The sequence below is a fragment of the Hippocampus comes genome, unplaced genomic scaffold (genome assembly GCF_001891065.2).
Source record: "Hippocampus comes isolate QL1 unplaced genomic scaffold, H_comes_QL1_v1.1 scaffold22, whole genome shotgun sequence".
In the NCBI taxonomy this organism is placed as follows: Eukaryota; Metazoa; Chordata; class Actinopteri; order Syngnathiformes; family Syngnathidae; genus Hippocampus; species Hippocampus comes.
Window position 1 is genome coordinate 3,987,701 of NW_017806175.1, and position 19,809 is coordinate 4,007,509.

The 19,809-nt window shown below is 43.9% G+C and overlaps 1 protein-coding gene across 1 annotated transcript in view; it reads right to left on the reverse strand.

Annotated features, from left to right (window-relative positions):
* Positions 1-1,254, reverse strand: part of LOC109531928 (metalloprotease TIKI2-like) — a 74,455-nt gene extending 73,201 nt beyond the window's left edge. The window contains exon 1 of the mRNA XM_019896465.1: positions 852-1,254. Coding sequence (XP_019752024.1) covers positions 852-965 — 114 coding nt within the window. The 5' untranslated portion in view covers positions 966-1,254. The remainder of the gene's footprint in view (positions 1-851) is intronic.
* Positions 1,255-19,809: the final 18,555 nt, after the last annotated feature.

Below are 19,809 nucleotides of genomic sequence, written 5' to 3' on the forward strand. Positions count from 1 at the left end.
AATAGTGCTTTTTTTTTTTCCCCCCCAGAAGAAAAAAAGTTGCGATATAACACATATGATCATGAAAATAATCAAACTTGCAAAAAAAAAATTTCTCACTTTACCATTGGAAAATTTGGATTTTTAACCTGCCACAATCAAAAACATAAGACTTCATTATTGTATGTTGAAAAAAAATGTGAAATAGTGTATCTTTATTCTACGTAGTTCTTACTATATTAATTACAAAAAAAAAGACACACACAACGGAACAAATGTCTTCTATTTTTCCTCGCAGTATTGTAACTTTATTCTTGTAACGTCACCCTGAAAACAGCTCGGTCAAAAATCACCCAATTTTGGTCAAAAATTAGGCTGACCCTGTATTCAGGACAATTTGACCCAATTTTGGGTTGTTTTGTAGAATGGAGAAAGATTCTCCAAGCATATACAAAAATGACTTGCATGCAGAAAGTTGGGTCAAATTGACCCAAGTAGTCAGTCAGTCCGCTGTGTGACCAAAAATTGGGTTATTTTTGACCCAAGAGTTTATCATGACTTTAATTTGCTAACATTTAGATTTTTGGGGGTGGGAGGGGGGGGGTCACTTTTCTCACCGTAGTTCAACTTTATTTTTTCATCCTGGCAAAATTCAAATGATGTTGCTATCAAAGCTTTTTTTTTTTTTTTTTTTTTTTTTTTAATTGTACAAATATTCATTCATTTTTAGAAACGTCAGTCATTGTCAGCATTGTAAATAGGTAGACCAAACCCTCACAACGCATTTAAAATATCACAGCTATGCACTTGAATTGCGTTGAAAGTAACTGCAAGTGCTTTTTGCTTTCCAAAAGCCAAAAAGCACCACTCACCGACTTGGGCGCGTCGCACTGCCTCAGTCTGGCGTCCGTCCGCGCGCCCCAGGGCGCCACCGGCTGCAGGAGCGCGCTCAAGAGCACCCAGCCGAGCCCCCGCGCGCACGCCATGCTGTCGAGGTGACGGCAGCACCCGCGGCTTTGTCGCGTAATCCCTTCTCTCCCTCTTTCGCGTGTTTCGCCGCTCCTGCCCGCGTCGCTTTCAAAAGCGTCACGTTTTGAGAGCCGGCCTCACATGAGCCGCGCGGCTGGAGGACCATCGCGCCTCCTCGCCATCCCCGCACCGCGTTGCCTCACACAAAGTGCGTCTTCTCCTCTCTTGGTCTTGTCGGTGCGGAGCGAGTCACTGTTTAAAAGTCCTTTGGGAAGTTTCCGCGGCGCGCTCCACAAGTTTGGAGCGCCTGTGCGCTGGAGGGAGTGGGAGGTGGCGTGCTGCCCCCCCCCCTCCCTCCCTTCCTCCTCCTTAGAAAGAGGGGGAGAGTGGGGTGGGCGCAGGTTAAGAGCGGGATGACAGGTTTGCTGTAAACTCTGAATGCATATTTCAAGTACTTTGAGGCTCGCGCAAAGCTTCCTGCAAATATCCTGTCATTGTGGCCTAAGCACCTCCAACTCGATTTCTAATCAATTCTGCTCACATGGCGATCTTTGTGAAAAAGATGAAAGTTGTTATGTCCATGAAATGAATCATTGCTTTGGGAATTAATTCATCAAAATGTCAAAGAATTCATTAAACCTTTTTCTTTTTTCTTTTCTTTTTTTTTTTTTTTTAAATCATTTGTGCTGTGGCCTCATTGGAGTGGACATAAATTAGGAACAAAAATGTACACTTTTTTTTAACTGAATTTTATTTTATTTTATTGTTCACAAAAATCAGTTTCTGAATAATTGGTCACACATTTTTTTTTTTTAATTTTAAAATTTTAATTATTGGGCACTTACAAATACTCCTCACTGGTGCTGATAAAACGGGATAATAATGGCACAGATGTGCCTTTGGATGCCCACAATAGAAGGCCACTGGAAAATGTGTGGTTTTACTGTAAGTATTGGTGATTTGGTGGGGTGTTGGCGTGGGTGTTTGCTCAGGAGTCTGAACTGGTATGACCACCATTGGCTGTGCACAGGCCAAGACGTTTACTGCACAGGTCTGCCCTTGGCTGCCCACAATTAAAGGCCAGACTGAAATGTGCATTTTGGCTGAATACTGCTGTTTGTTTGTAAGACCCCCCACCCCCCCCCCAAAAAAAAATACTTGTTACAGTTTTTTCATTCCCCTTCACCCCATTACAGCAGCATTGAGGCCCTTTGTCGCAATTTCCAGTCCTATCCAGCAGATGGAGTGGAGTGGAACAAGCGAGCCCTTGCTTGTTCCACTCCACTTCTGCTTGGAAGCAAAAAAAAAACCAAAAAACAAACAAAAAATACGGCAGGAAAAGCCTTCTTGAGCAGCTGAACTTTAATTGGGGTCATTCGGGTGTACGTTACATGACGCTAGGTGTTTGCTGACGTTTGTATGTCAACGGTTAATTCCAAAGACCAACCACAACCCAGTTGAGACACACTTGTGTCATTTTTACTTCCCCAGCTTGATTTTTTTTTTTTTTTTAACCGTTTCGGTTTTATAAGTTAAATGGTCGCATTAGAAACGTTTTGGAATGTCACTCTACCTTTGTGTGTCGACTTTTTTTATGTCTATGAGTTTGCTGTGATAATTTGCTTTAGGGCGAATGCATTTGATTGCGAGGCGGCTCGTGCGTGGCCCTTTTTTTTCCCCGCTGCGTTTCCCCAAATGCGAATGAACCATCCATCATGCGCCGTCCCGTGCTTCCTCCTCGGCAACCTTGCATTCATCTCCGCCCGTTTTGTTTTCTTTCTGACTGGCCCGCGACGGCGGCGGCTCGCCCTTTACGGGGATGACGAATGCTCAACAAATAAACAAGCTTGACTAAAGACAACCGGGCGATAAGTGTTTTGTTTATGTTCCGGTCCGGCAACTCCTGATGTGGAACAGACCCGTTTGAAATAAACACAGAGAGGGAAAGTGGCCCCCTTTGCTCCGCTTTGACCCTCGCCATTGTCCCCAGCCGAGGGCCCGGTGACAGAGTCAAGTAGCGGGGACATTTATCACAGAGAGGCCTCACACTGTCGGCCCCCAGGAACCCCCCCCCCCTCCTCCCACTGGACTGAAATTCGACGGACGTGGTACAAGCACTTCTTTGTCGCGGGCCGTGTTCTCCTCGCGTCTTCTTCGACCCTTCAAGCAGCACCGCCGCGACACTCAGGGCGCTTTTCTTTGACCGGCTTGTCTTTTAACGCAGTCTCACGCTCCCCCCCCCAAAAAAAGGCTGACCTCTGACTCTTGAGTTTTTTGCTTCACGGGCACCATTTATGAAGACATTTCTGAAAATCTTACCGCATTCTTCTGCGGCTTTAAGTCTCCTTTGTCCCCTCGCGGTTGCTCTCGTTCCGGCACGGGTGTGAGATTTCAGTTAGCGGATTGCGGCGGCTCTTAACGCGGGCACCTGTGCGGTCGGCTGTACCTGCTCAAAAGCGCACTTCACTCCTTTGAAGGAGCTCTCGCACATTCTTGGCCCGTTCGAAAGTGGGCTTCTCAGCTGCCGGCTGCGGGAGATTCCTGGACCGGCTCCAGGAACTTACGGCATGCCGCACAAAACGACCAGCAAGCAAAGTACGCTTTCAACTGAAATGCTGAGGGGAAGAGATGGGACACGCTGTTTTGGTTGCGCAGATCCTCTCGTAGATTTGAGTGTGTCGCTTGATGGCATCTTGATTGAATGTCGGCAACCTTGAAATGACGGCGTTCCCTGAAAAAATTTGACGGTGTGCATGTTCTCCGTGAGACTTAAAGCATCTTTTGTCTTTCCGCACTCTGGAAGCTGTACTGAAAGTTCTCGGAAGGTCATGTTGAAGGTGGGCGATGGCTGTCAATAGACATCTCAGCTGATCCGCACAAATGGATAAATTGCTTTTATTGGATTTATTTAGAAGGGAATGCGAAAGCACGCTCCTTCTAAGTGGCAGGTTCAATTTTACATGTGTAGTGTGACATCCCTTATTCACAGTAAAAATAAAAAAATTAAAAAACACACTTTTGACAGTGAAATTGATTCTTAAAATCATGAATTAGTGTGCGGCTAATCCATGTGATCTGAACCGGTATCGGCCGATCGCACTCAAAGATGATTGTGTCGGGACTGGCCGCATAAAACCCGAAACACCCCAAAAAAATAAAATATATCATCCTATTGGTCAAGTGGTTAGCGCGTCGACCTCACAGTGCAGAGGTTGTGGGTTCAATTCCAACTTTGGTCTTCCCGTGTGGAGTTTGCATGTTCTCCCCGTGCCTGCGTGGGTTTTCTTCGGGTACTCTGGTTTCCTCCCACATTCCAAAAACATGCACGGCAGGCTGATTGAACGCTCAGAATTGACCCTAGGTGTGAGTGTGAGCGCGGATGGTGGTTCGATTGGCTGGCAACCGGTTCAGGGTGTCCCCCGCCTACTGTCCGAAGACGGCTGGGACAGGCTCCAGAACCCCCCGCGATCTTTGTGAGGATAAAGCGTCTCGGAAAATGGATGGATGGATGGTCGTCGTGCGCTACGACGGACTGGTGGAGAAATTGTAGGTTCGAGATCCACCGCTGGCCCAACACTTCTTCATCACATTTGGACGTCGGGAGAGGCCTTGCATTGCCTTTACTGTCACTTCTAGTGAGGGTCAATGTTTGGGGTTCGAGAGTGTCAGCTGGAGATTTTACTACTGGCCACGTATTGGTGGACCAACACTTGAAGGCCGGTAGTGGCTGTTGAAGGGATCGCAGGCCAAATATTTCCAAAGCAAAAGATGAAGTGTAAGACAAATTTAAAAAAAAAAAAAGAAAAAGATTGCTGGAGAGTTTGCACTTTGGAGACCTTGAGAGGAACAAGGGAGTGTAAACTGAATTTTCCGAAGGGTAGTAATTACCTCCGCCAAGAGAGATTATGCTTTCATGGCCCTTTTGTAAGTGAGCCCTATTATGCAACAACAATGTCATAATTTTCGCAAAAGTCTCCAGATAAATGCTGGGGACTGAATTTTAATTCCCAGTCTTGTTATCACTGCGTGACAGGAACTTTTTTTTTTTTAAACAACATTCCGCCCAATTCTTCAGTCAATAATGCATACATGTTAATCTCAGCATTTAGGCAAGGTCAATTTATTTGGATATCACCACAAGGCAAATCGATAGTGTTGTTTCTTCACTTTGTTTGGTTTCTGGTTCTGGTAACACTCACTCAGCCAGCAGCGGATTTCCCCGAGGGATCTGGAGTTATCATTACGAAACGCAAATTTCTTGCAATACATTTCCGTTGTTTCAAAATCATTCGGAGCTTTTTGGACCAACGCTTGGATTTTAAAATCAGTTTTTTTTGACTCACAAGAAGCCAGTGCTCGAGATTTTAGCTCCAGATTCCTGATCCTCGTAAGAAGTTGACCAACTGCAGCTTTCACATTGACTTTTTCTTTCGAAAGTCACAGTTCCAATACCCCTGTCGACTGAAAACAAATAAACCGGCGGCTCTTTTATATAAACGGACACGACGAGGACGCAACGTGGCCCCGGCGGTGAAGATCCGATGTCTGCTTGTCCTTGCAGCTCAGCGGCTGCGCGTCTTGCCTCATACCAAGCAGGAATCTTGCCTCCAAAAAAAATGCGGTTGTAACTCACCGCCCTCAGAAATCATAACTTGTCGATGAGCGTGGAATGAAAGAGGTGCTTCTTCTGTTACCCTCGAAAACCGCGCCACATGAGGCGCACGCTCGCCGGCTTGTGAGGCCCCCTAGTGGACAACAGAGAATCTTAGACGCTGCAGATCGAGGATGATATGTGGTTGACCCCGCTTCAAAGAAAACGCTCGGAGATGATGGATCCCAAGGTGGGGCTCATACCTTCGGGCAGCCATAGTTGAGAGGGGGAAACTAAGACGGATCGGAACGGCCAAACTGAACAGCCGCTCTGTCTTCTTTCAGCTGAAAAGCACACATACACACACACATATATAGAGGAGACACAGATGCACTCCCCCTCCCCTCCTTTTCTATCTCCACCCGTCTCCAGCTCTGGGCTCCAATATCCTCTGTCCCGCTTTGAAGATGTCAAAGAATAATATTGACGCAGTCTCCGGTGAAATGTTTTTATGCGGTTTCCCTTTCCAGATAGCTTGGGAAAATGAGGGAATTAGGATGCGGCAGAGGAAGAGGAGGAGAAGGGGGAGGACAGTGTCAGGATGGGAGTGAATGTGTCCACCGGCTGCTGACAAGTAGGCAAGTCTCGGAAAATAATGTGCAGAGTTCGACTGCACTTTGTGCCAGACATGCGCCGGACAGGAAAACAGGACCCGAAAAGTTTTGCAAGGCCCCACAAATGATTGACACTTCATAAGTCCAGCCTCCTGTCGATGAGTGGTTGTTATTCCTCGGATGCAGTGGTTTCTTGTATGTCAAATAAGAGGCACAAAATGGGGCCAGAGGTGTTTGTTTTTTTTTTTAGTCGCGGGCCAATTTGGAGTTACATCTTCACGACAGTGAAACCACAAAATTATTACATGTACACAACAAATTAATAGATGACTAGTTTTTAAATCAGTCAAGTCAATTATAATAATGTGTTCAATTATTGTTCAAGTGAGTGTAAACAGGCTAATAAAATTATTGCAAAATCTCAACGTTATTTATTACACCTTACCATTTGACGTTTCGGTACAGATTTTAGCATGTTGACACACATAATTTGCTTTCGCGGGCCACATGAAATGACCTGGTGGGCCGGATCTGGCCCCCAGGCCTTGAGTTTGACTCCTGCGTTTGAACCCATTCGACAGAGCCCCGGATTTAATCATGGCCAGAATATGATGTCAACACCCTCCATTCATCTATTTTCTGATCCGCTTATCCTCCGCGAGGCGTGCTGGAGCCTGTCCCGGGTGTCTTCGGGCAGTGGGCGGGGGACACCCTGAACCGGTTGCCAGCCAATCGAACAACCATCCGCGCTCACACTCACACCTAGGGACAATTTAGAATGTCCAATCAGCCTGCCATGCATGTTTTTGGAATGTGGGAGGAAACCGGAGTACCCGGAGAAAACCCACGGAGGCACGGGGAGAACATGCAAACTCCACACAGGAAGGCCGCAGCTGGAATCGAACTCACAACCTCTGCACTGTGAGGTCGATGCGCTAACCACTTGACCACTATGCTAATTTGTGGCCGTGAATTCGTATATTGTGCGGACTTTATATTTGAATATTGTAGCCATGGTTATTTATTTTTTATTTTTCCCATCCTGTGCCTGGGGCACTGTACCATTGAGAGATAGAGGATATACATTTTTTTTTTTATGTGGGACATAAACATACCATTACAAGCACTTCCCCAATGGCCTGACCACACCTCAGTCATCAGCTATTGTGATTATCGTGTGTGTTTTTTTTCCCCCTGCTTTTTTTTTTTTTCTCCCCCCCTGATCACACACTTCTGGCTTCTCTCCATGCAGGAGTGCATCACATCAAAGCTGGCCCGGCGAGGGCGCCCCATGATGCATCCTCTCTCCCCGCTGATCACGGGCCATTGTGAGTAATTGTATGACGCCATAACCATCGAGGCTTCTCTCTCGCCTCTCTCGGCCTTATTGAAGAGAAGCAAAAGTGGAGATGGCTGAAGGCCGGTGAATCAGGCTCATCCTGCTGTTAAGCAAATCTATCTTTTGGCTTGTTCAGAAGAAGACATGGAGGAATAATCACGTTCTCGCCTCTTGTCATTGCGACAAGTCTTGGCAGCGGATAATAGAGGTCATTTTGTTTCTAATCATATGGAAATTAGGAAGCGTATATGCGGTGAAAAGCTCATTTCGGTCACATATCGGTGCCAAATTGAGCCTTTTGCCTTTTTTTCGGGTGGGGTAACGTAGCATGAACAACACGCGTTGCATGAATGGCATACGTGACTTCCGCGTGAACTCCTCTGTGAGACACACAAGTCAGGATTTGGACTTCTTTTGAAGACGGGCATCGTGCTCCTTTTGAAGATTATCTGATTGAAAAGGGCTTTTACGCCGCATGTTATGCCGACTGCGTGGCATCAAAGCTCACACACGTATGAAGATATGAGAGGCGGACTGATAGGAAGCAGCTGGTAATCCGCCGTCTGGTAATATCGGGAGTCGACAGGAGAATGTAAAGAGACTCGTGCGCAGGTTTTCATGGAGAGATACGGATCATGTTCAAGATTTTTCACAATGAGTCAACAAGGTAGAAAATAGATACAAGTCACAGAGGCAGCGCTTTATTTGAATGAATCTGTTTACATTTTGAAAGGATTATTTCTGCGGCATTCCGAGGAAATCACAATGGCCGATCACCACTGAGCTGGTCAGGATTTACAAAGGGAACAAAACAAAAAAAGATAAAAATAAATAAAACTAAAACTGCTGCAAAACTTAAAATAAATAAATAAAATACTGCCCCCCCCCAAAAAAAAAAATGTTTGATAGACAACTATACCACAACCAGCAAAATGACTCCAAAAAATCTTTTGTTATCGATTATTGGATTCAGAAAAATGCTCATGCTGCAAAGACTCTCCCACAACGACCCAGGCCAAACTAAGTTTGTCTCTCAATCAATCAATCAATCACTATGACTTCCACATACTTTCTTGGACCACTTACTGTACTACTTTCCTGTTCAGAAAATGCTTTGGTGCCATCTTGTGGCACCAAAGCCATTTTAGGGTGACTCATAAAACCACACCCCTCATTCCATCCATTGTCCGAATCGCTTACAAAACTGCGATTTTTTTTTTTTCCTCGAGGGAAAATCGTTTTTTTTTTTCTGTGGGGGGAAAAAAAGCACATTGACATGGCTCTCACACACACACACACACGCACACGCACTCGCACACATTCACACAACATTCCCTCCAATATGAGCATCCTTCATATCTCCTCTTCACCAACACATAAAGCTGTTCTGACGCTTGACAGGAAGCAGAAGGGGCTGTCAACAGGCCCTCAACCTGTTAGGAAACAGTCGGGCTCTATCATGCTTTTACACACACGCGCACGCAGTGACATGAACACAGATCCACAGATGAAACACGTCAACAGTCAGCAGCGTGGCTTCTATGGCACCGTAAAAACAAACGCACAGAGAGGTTCGGAGACGAAAAAAAATAAATAAAAAATATGAAACAGCACGCCTTGTATGACTGGAGGGCTCTCCAATAGAGAACACACACACACTCACACACACGCACACACACAAAGCGTTCATAAGAAAGATTGAGTGAGGTCATTTTCTGCTTCTTCAGCTGATCCGGAACACGTGTTGGGCTGCGATTTATACGTTAAGACACTGACGAAAGAAAATAGACCAACTTCATGTCCATTTATTTGGGCTTTAGCCTCGAGCTCTGTTTAGGCCTTGTGTGTGGTTCCACCTTTTGGTCCTGTTGACGTCATCACCTACTTGGCTTAGTTTAGACTCTGAAATTTCCCAAACATGTCCGGACCTATTCGATAACCGCCACCTAACTCAGTAGAAATTAATAGAAGGACTAGAAATAGTCCATAGAAGAAGATTAGCAGATTATATTTATGAAATATAAGAAGCAGATTATATTTATGAAACTTTGACAGACTGTAAAAGATAGCAGCAGTCTTCTTTAGCTTTTTCGCCGTCATAAGCAACTTTTACTGCCACCTACAGGACTTGAGTGGAACATACATCCTATTTAATGGTGTTTCACTTGCTTTTTTTGTGTGTGTTTCACTTGCTTTTTTTTTTTTTTTTTATGATTATCAGGATTTGTATCAACAGCAAAACAAGTTTACCAAGCACCGTATTTTGTATAAATTATTTCCTTCCTTCTTTAACATACGGTATGACCATAACCGATCGCAAGGCCTTAATCGATCAAGATCTCAATTGATTTTACCTCTTTGTGTTTGCCTCTTTTTGCCTTTTTTTTTTTTTTTTTTTTTGCGTCCAAATCCACAGAAGCTGGAAAATGCGACAATCTTATTTGTGCACGCGCATGTGCTTGTTTGTTTTGGACATGTATAAAAAGAACAAACTGTTATTATGAGTACACTTGCAAAGGGGAGGGGAAAAAAAGACAAAAACATACAAACAAAAAGAACGAAAGCAACAAAAGACAACGTAATGTGGTCTGTTGTTAAATTCAGGTGACAATTTATAGATTTTGGGCAGTTAGGTGTAGAAAGTGAAAAAAATCGACCTAAGTATAGTCAGGAAGTATTTGTCACCACCACTGAGGGAGTCATACTTTACATTACACTCTGGGGAGCTCAAAACTCTTCAGCCGGCACAGCAAGACAGTCGACTGATTTATGAGCCCGGCGCTGAGTCCGGTTTTCTATATTTTGGGTACAGGGCGCACCGCTGTGAGTGAGAGTCCCTTTCGGACCCCCTCACTCATCATGCTGCACACACCTGCGGGTGACTGGATTCTGTTTTGATATTGCACGCCGTCCACCAAAGTTGACATGGTAACATTTACCAAGTAATCTGAGCGTACAGGATACAGACTCTACTGTTCTTACGGGGCGAGTGTTTGGACTTGGTCCCGCGTAAGTCTCCCCTGAGACTCGGATAACCACAGATTCGTTTCGCCACTGCACCCACACATTCATTCATTCTATCTTTTTTTTTTTTTCACAAATTAAAGCAGCTCCCGGGTGTATGTCGCGCGCTCAAGTCAGAAAATCCCAAGGATTATGAATTGCAGTGGCTGCCTTGAGATACAACTTTCATTTGTTCCGTGACTATGCCTGTAACTCAAATCCAAATATCTCAAAGATCTCCAAGTATGTCTTTCCTCATATGTGTGAGTATTTTTTCATTATCTGCCGACATGGGATGCAGTAGCGTTTGCGTTGAAATATCTGTCGCTGAAAGGGCAACAGAAACGACAACGCGCGTATTTGTTTGTTTGTCAGCATTTAAGCTAGCAAACCTGTGTCAGACAAAGTTAGTCAGTTTGGTGAAATACACAACATGTAATTGTCATTGTTTTATGTTTTGTTTGAAAGTAAACCTGGTGGCAATAAACGGCTTGAATCCTCTTCTTTGAGAAAATTGTCCGCCGTCTGCGAAATTGCTGCTTGTTGAGAAGTGGGTTGAGTTAGCCCGCTGCCACCATCCAGCACTCGCGTCCCAAATGTTTGCTTGTAAGGCAAAAGCCAAGTCTGCCATCCCGCTCTACGGTGTTACGGTGATGACGCCTGACCGCGAATCTATCAAGGTCATTCTTGTTGTGTGTTGGCACATATAGCTAATTTATGGTTTTGGTGGCTAAGGTAGCGACAGCTAGCATGTAACAGTGTTTATGCTAATCTGAACCACCAACATCGCAGCTCTAGTTAGCTTTTGGCTTCGTCTTGAAAATGTTTTTCCATTTATCAATGCAGTTTCTCCATCCACGTAATTTTTATAGCGCTTTTCCTCACTTGAGTCACGAGATTTCAACCCTGAATTTGTGAGGCGCTAAAATATTATCTTTCCACCTTTTTTTTTTTTTTTTAATACAGAAGACTACACAGTATCAACGTTCGATGTTCCCATGCTTGGTTTTGGTCATTCAGGAAAATCCACATCTCAGTTTTCTCCTCCTCTGTTGTCCTTCACATTTTTTATATGTTATAATATCAAACATCATCAAAATAAAAACCTCAGACCATCCATGCTGGGAAGAATTTTCTATTTTGAAATGTTTCGCATTTCATGTTATTATCGTATCACTGAACGTGTAGCTTGGATTGGAAGCATAAATGAGCCACAGAGTTAGTCATTGGAGTTGTAATCCTTTAATGGAGACTTGACTGTGTAATATTTCCATAGACAAACATGATGGCGGAAAAGTGAAGGAGATTAAAAAAAAAAAGAATGTTTGTTTGGCGTTATTGGCTACTGAACAGACACCGATACATGCAGTTAAGCTCAAAATGATTCATTTACTGAAAGTGATGTTTTTTTTCATCTGTTGATTGTGTATCTTTTGGACATGACACAATAATGTGGCCAAAGACGGGAAGAATATTTAGAAGTCAATTATTTGGGAAATTGCACATTTTCCCAAAAGGCCCCCCAAAAATGAAAATGTGTTGGTTTTGTGGGTCTCTTTAGTTTGTACTTTTTTTTTTTTAGCTCTAATCGTCTCCTAGTATGAATTTGTATTTTTTTTTTTTAAACACAATTACAAAGTGGACATATGTCTTTATCCCATTTACGCGACCTTTTTTTAAACTGAAATTTCAATGTAGTTTCCCTGACCATTGTCCATGTTTGTCTCTATGTGCCCTACGATTTGGCTGTCCAGGTTGTACCTTGAGGTCAGCTGGGATAGGCTCCTGCACATCAATGACCCCACAGAGGATACTCGGGATAGAAAAATGAATGGATGGGTCGATGGTACGGCTTGGCGGTGGTTGGCTCCAGGTTGCATTTTTGGATGACTTTTTTTTTTCCGGCTCCGGCCTTCCTGTGTGGAGTTTGCATGTTCTGTCCGTGCCTGCGTGGATACTCCGGTTTCCACCCACATTCCAAAAACATGCATGGCAGGCTGATTGAACAATCAAAATTGTCCCTCGGTGTGAGTGTGAGCGCGGATGGTTGTTCATCTCTGTGTGCCCTGCGATTGGCTGGCAACCGGCTCAGGGTGTCCCCCGCCTACTGCCCGAAGACAGCTGGGATGGGCTCCAGCACTTGCCGCGACCCTTGTGATCATAAAGTGGATGAGACAATGGATTGATGGATGGATGGATATATTAGAGATGCGAGTTGGCCATTCAAAAAGAGTTTCGAATCAGAATTTCTGGATTCAAGTCAGAATGAGTCATAGCATTGTCAATTCCATTTACACCGAGCAATATTGAAACGGCCCCCCTGCACATCTCAGCATTTGTGACGGATGCAGGAGGGGCAAATGGGTCATGTGAAAAGGCCACTCGCTCACTTGGAGATGGACAGAGACCAGATCTCACTTCATGCAGAAATTATTTGTGTTGTGTGAATTAATTTAACCTGACAGACTATTTTTCACTGGCTGTTACACGTGCAATGTTCCAATGGCGATTAAAACTTTGAACCAGGCATCACTCGACTTCGATGTCTATTGTGAAAGGGGCAAAAGACTTCAAGTTTGTTCACTTGGCTTCCAGCTTGTAGGGCTGTCCAGCATGCTTGACATCTTGGCCTTCATCCTCCTGCGCCCCACTGTGTCAGCTGAGTTCTGGCAAGGAAGCAACCCAGGGCAGAGCTGACCCTCTTTTTGGAACTCAAATAGGCTCAACACGTCTTCCTGAGCTCTGCCTCTTTGCTTTTCTGATCACCGTTTCTGACTCGCTCTGATGTGACTGTAACCTATCCAACCGTTAGCTGCGCCTTCTCCTTCCCAGCCTTGAGCAAACCACAATACGGTTTAAGCCTCAAGAGGCAAGATGCATTACAGGCAACCATTACCGCTTCGCGAAAATCTCCAAAATGATCTTTCGACTGGCGGCCACACAGGCAGTGGATTTGGATAAGCAGCGTATCTGCAACTGGCCTTGTCCCAGACTTTAAACTGTTCTGGTCGTTGTATGACGCTCCCGTAACCTTACCTCAACCTTGACATCTGACCTGCTTCAGAGGCTTCTACGATACATTTGTCTACTGAATCAATAAATGCACACGGTGGCACTGTAGACAGCTTTGATCCGATGCCTATTATTCACCTCCCACCGCCACTCAAAATCATCTCCAACCTTCCCAATTGGCGTTTCATTGGACCAGCGCCGCAGATCCCCCAGGCTTTCCTGGACCTTTCGCGCCCTGGCACGCCATACTGTACACCCCCACAATGACGCAGCGTAATGAAGCCATCCATCATCCTGACAGAATGTACGAACCAGCTCGCTGTGTCTTCCTTTCCAGTGAAACCCAAACCGGTTTGCTTTGTCCCGAGCCAATACCATGTGGGCGAACCACTGTAAAATTTGAGGATGCATTACTACAAATGACAAAAAAATAAAATGTTAGCTTGTTACTCGCTGTCTGTGTCTTAGCTCTGGAGGCTAAAGTGTTAGAAGTCAGCATCTTTACTTGGCCGCAGTGGTCAGGTGGGTGATGACGGGCATTCTCCTGATCGGGACGTTGTTGTATTTTTCTTTTTCTCCGGACTATGAGCAAATGGCCTACGGACCAGTCATTGGGGACCACTGATTTTAACCCTAACTGTACCCAGAAATGGGCAAATCTGTCCCTGGGATGGAATGATCCATCCTTCAGTCCTGGATGGACGCCCATTTTGGGGACGGAGGATGAGAGTTTTCTTTTTAAAAAGGACAGATGTAGCAAGGACGGAAGTGGGTTTTCGTCCCTCCCTTTAATCATCCCTAACCGGGTTAAGTATGTGATGTCGGCAAGCAAAATCACAAAACCAGAGTGTAGCCAAAAACTGTATTTTCTTAACAGGCTATTTCACTCAACAGAATTTTTTTAATAGGAACACTAGTAAGTAGTGTACAGTCAAAACATAACAAAGTGCCTCCAGACTCCCAATCTATGTTTGATGATGCATCTCCAAGGAGGAAGCTTGTTTACAATTTGCTTCACTTTGCCACATCCAAAATGGCTGCGGCCTTGACGTACTGAAGAAGGCGCCTTAAGAGGACAAGGACGGACGACGATTATTATATGAATAAGGACGGCGGGACGATAACGGAAGGGTACGTCGGTCATGGACGGAGGACAGACCGGTGAAATACGGTCTGACTGTACCACAAATTATGATTCTGAAACAGTTTCAAATAACAGTCATTTGCATGAGACGTGCCCCTATTTGCCCAAAAAAGGGTTTCCATTTGATGCACATCACCTAATGCACCGCTGTTTGAAATTTTTGAGAGATTTAAAAGCAAAAAAACGTTGTACCTGTCGGCTATGGCGCCATTATATGTCATCTTAGCGTGTTTCCGAAAGCACGCCAAAACATCGCGTAGGTTTATTTTTTTCAGCGAACAACTGGGGACACAATTCTCCGAAACACAAATACCACCCGAACAGGCCCGCCCCTTAAAGGCACACGTCTTTACACGGACATGACAAAGTTGTCACCTTTTTGTGTTGAAATCCATTTCCGGTGTGTTTGAGAAGCATGTTTGAATAAGTTTCAAGAATGTGGGAGGGGTCGATAAATAAAAATCGATACAAAGAACTGCCCATCGTGACATTTTGTTGTGTTTTATTTTGACTTGAAAGCAGTCGGAGCAAAAGCAGTGATCCCGGTGGAGCGGAGAAGGCGAGAGGAAAACAAATTGAATTAACATAACCGACATCAGCTCGAGCCAGACACGCTTGCCAGTTGCAACACCACCGCCGCCAGCGTCAGCCGAGGCGATCGCAGTCGAGACCGGAGAGAAGAGTTGCGAGGGTGCCACTTTTCATCACACAGAGGTGAGTGTTGGACGGGAAAAGAAATGATTTACTTTGTCGATTAAAAAAAATAAAGAAAAAAAATCCTCACTGTCAATGTTTTTTTAAATTGTAAAATTTTTACTTTTTTTTTTTAGTTTTTTATGTTTTTAGTTTAATAGCTTGCTGCTAGTATTTTTTTTTTTTTTTTTTTAAAGGGGGGGGGGAGATTTATTTTTTTCCTAAGTGGTTGGTGTCCTACCACTTGTCTGACACAAAACCGCCACTGTGTGTTTAGCGCGGAGGTCCAACATTGGCACCGGCTGTTGGCAAGATGAGATTGCCGTCAATTTTTTTTTTTTTTTTGTCATTTTCCAAAGAACCTCCCATCGTGTTGGCCACTTGGGAGCCGACTCCATTCAACCCATAAAAAGCCAAAAAACTGTTTTAAAAATCCGTGAGTGTACAGAGGAGGCGATAGGTGTGCGTGCGCGCGTGTGTGTGTGTGTGTGTGTGATTGAGTGAGTGATGTTTAAGTTGCTTAGCAGGAAGGCCAAGAACAGCGCGATGTTTCTTTTGGACAGAGGAAGCAGTCATGGTATCAGGTGCGATACCTGCAGTGGCACCAGAGAAAACACGGCTAAAGTGGGAGCAGCTTGCCTTGGCTGGAAGTTATTACCGAGGTGTTGAAGTTGAAGGGGGGCAGGGGGTTCTGTTTGTGGTTAAACACACAGAAAACACTTCTTGGTCACCTGAAGGTTTTGCCCAGCTGTACTGATGCCAAGAATTTATCTCCACTTTAATCATGTCGCTGATCTTTTTCATTTTGATGATCTTTTGGAGAAAAGTATGTGAAAGTTACACTCCCAGGTTCCAGTAGTTTACCGTTTGTTTGTTCTTTTCAGATCTATCCAAATAAGGCCTGCAAGTCGGATTAAAGTGATGATGGCATTTCTCCATCCTCTGATTGATTGAGCTCACTGTGCATCAAAGTTGGATTTATGAGAAGCGTGAATGTGGGAAATGAATTCAAATTTATTTTCCAGCCGGACTTTTCTCCAAAAACTCGACAGTGAGCGAGAGTAGGGTGGCCGACAACGTCGCTGGGTGGCTTGAAAGAATTTATTCAGCACTTTTAAAGCAACTTTTATAGACCGGGTACTCTTCGTCTCTGTGTGCCCTGCAATTGGCTGGCAACCGGTTCAGGGTGTCCCCCGCCTCCTGCCCGAAGACGGCTGGGATAGGCTCCAGCGGTTCAGATAATGGATGGATGGATATTGATAAGCTGTCGTTTTCCAGGATAGGGCATGGCCAGCTGGATGTAACCCACTAAGGTTTTTGTTTTGTTTTTTTTTTACTTTATTTTCCCGTGTCAGGCTGCCGTCGTCATCCCGGGTTGGCGAGCGGACACAAACTTTGTCCAAGCGTCTGTCGAGGTAAGCGGATTGGATTTCAGCGGTTCAAGCAAAGGTTGCGGCTGCACCTCCCTGCCCTCTGTGTCCCACAGTGTCCATTATGGCCCTCACATAAACCCCATCTAAGCATCTCACGGTCCAATGCACTCCTGCACCCCCCGCCCCCTCCCCCAAATCAGTTCCTCCTCCGGTTCACCATTGTAAATGTCACCTGAGTTCCATTCTCTCCTCTCCTCTCCGCACACATGGCCCCTTTATTCAGCACCCTTTTAAAAAGGACCCACGCTCACATTTCATGTTTGCTCACTTTAACTACGTGTAAGCGAGTCCGCCGTAAAACAGCAGTCGTATGTTTAAAAATTTTTTTTTTTTTTTTGGAGGGGGCATTTTTTCGACATGACGTTTAGTCCCGCATATCATATTTCAGTTGCATACGCTATCACAGTGTTTTACATGAAACTCGACCTTCTGATTTAAAGTGGAGATGAAAAAAATATTCACGTATGGAGGTTTGTTTGTGCAACAAAAAAAAAAAATCTAATAATAATAGAAATCAATCATTTATTTAATAAGTGGAAGTCGTGGAACAGGTTCAAAGATAATAAATGCAATTATATTGAGTCATGACAAAATCAATTAGGTAAATGTTATTCAATCATTAAAAAGGTCATGAAATATAGAAATCGGTGCTGAAATGATGAACCGGTACAATTCAATTAATGGAATAAATATTTCAGTTTGATTAACTAATGGGTAATTCATATATTTCACCGTTACTTAATTCACAGTTTATTCCTCTATTAAACTTTATTTATTTTTTGACGATGGTTGTCATATCGAGAGCTCAATTATTTTACATTTACATTTTCTATTTATTCTCTTCTTCAGTTATTTTACATTTAAGTTCATTCGTTTCATATTTTGAATGAATTTTTCATTTCCAAAAATGAATACATTCAATTGTGAAATAATTGTATTCATCATCAAATCTATAGGCCTATTATTTGAGACTGTTATTTTATTTGACAAAATTATATTGTCTCTTTTCATGTACTTTTTGCTCTTTACAGCATCATGCGCGCGAAATTTAAAACATGATTTGGCGATTTGAAGTAGACCGGTCGACTCGCTGGACTTCACTTAACGCCGCATTGACACTTCTTCCATGATGCAAAGGCTCAAGTGGTACTCACAGACTACAAAAGGAGAGCGATGACAGCATGATTAATGCTCACCTCTGCAAGCGCTCACAAAACGAGTCTGAGCGAGTGGTCCGGAGAAAAACTAGAAGAAAAAAAAAAAGCATCTCAAAGAGCCAACAAAAACGAAGCACGAAAGCAGCTAAAGATGCGACGCTGTACAGCCTCCACTGCAGTTGGGCGAGTCAACTTTAAGGCGCAGTTAGGTCACGTTATAAGCTTGTTCTAAAGTGACGTTACGCCAATAAAAGTGCAGTTTTTTAGTTTTAGGCGAGCGCCGTGGCTCCGTATTACTTCTGCAGGTAAACAGTCTCCTTTTACTCCCTTAATTCTACGTAAACATGTTTGGGTCAGTGTGAAAAGAACTGGACAGGTACCGGTAATAAACTTGTTTGGACCATTTCTCTACATGATGTGTTTGAGGACATCGGTGAAAAAAGAAATTCTTACATAGTCTTCACACAGAGAAACATAATTGATCATGAATAATAACATTTCATCAATGTCATGCGAACAAAAAAAAATGGTGCATGTAAATATATGTCGATATAAATACTATTTCACGTGTATCTGTGGCTAGAAAGCGAAGCGTGGAGAGTCTCTGTCATCGAAATGAATTCGGTGAATGGTGCAGTCATTGCCAACAGCCTCTCAAATGTGCACACTCTCTCCTTTATCATCACCCATTCCCTCTCTGTGCCGCACTTAACTTCTTCCTTGACAATCGCACCATGTTTTCGTGGTTCACTAAAAGATTACAGTACAGTATAATTTGCCAACTTTTTTTTCACGATTGTCCACTTTAGCTGAGTCACTTGTGTGTATGAACGCAAATCATGTTGTCAAATTGCAATCAGTATACGGACTTGATCTAAAACTGCATTTCAATCAATATTTAAGAGTTTTCAATGCTGTCTAGTATGGCTCAGCGGAAAAGTGGTCATCTCCCACCCAGCGGTTGTGGGTTGGGAGGAGTCAGTGTTGCACATTGAGTGCCTTGTCGGTGGAAAAGAGCTGCACAAGTGAAAAGAATATTGATTTTCCACGTTTAAAAAAAAATCTGCTCAAAAATGGAGCGGATGTAGTTGAACCACAATATATCAGGGGCAACACTATAATTTAATCAGCAATAACATACGATAACATATAAGGTCTATTCTGAATAGCCGAACTGCAACACGGTGTCATTTGTCATTGTAACAAATGAATCATATCAATGTGCAAAGTACATTGGTGGCACAATTTTCCTCCCCACCACCCCAAAAAAAACACGAAAGCACTTAGTGGCTGATCCATCTCTCGTCACCGGGAATGAGTTGTTTGAGCACCGCAGTGATGTTTGGACGCTCCATCCAACAGTAAAAACGAGTTTGTTGACTTGAGCCCCTTCATCAATCTTCCACATGCGGCTACAAAGGAGTCTGTGTGGCGAATGAAGAGGCTGTCTGCGAGGTGAGGTGCGTGCGTCGAGGCCCAGTTGGTCAGTCAGTGTTGTAAAGGAAACTCCGGTTAGCGCGGCGGCAGCTAGCAAGGAATAAAATTCCCACCACCCATTTTAAAATATTTTTCTGAATGTAGCTAGTGTGTCACCAAAAATGATGACATGTACATCGTTATTTGGATTTAAAACAACGACACAGTTTAGCCTTGAAGTCCACTAGCTTCATGCTAATGCTAACACAACGGTCGCCGCTCTAACCAGTGTGTAGCATTGTACAGTATATCTGTATTTCTGTGTTTTCCTCCCGCCAAGGCGTACGTACCACAAGGAGTAGCGCAATGTACATTTAATTGAAGCAAAAAGTGTTCAAAAAGTATTCAATTCTTTAAGGATAAGCAATTCGGATCTTGGATGGATACATGGAAATTATA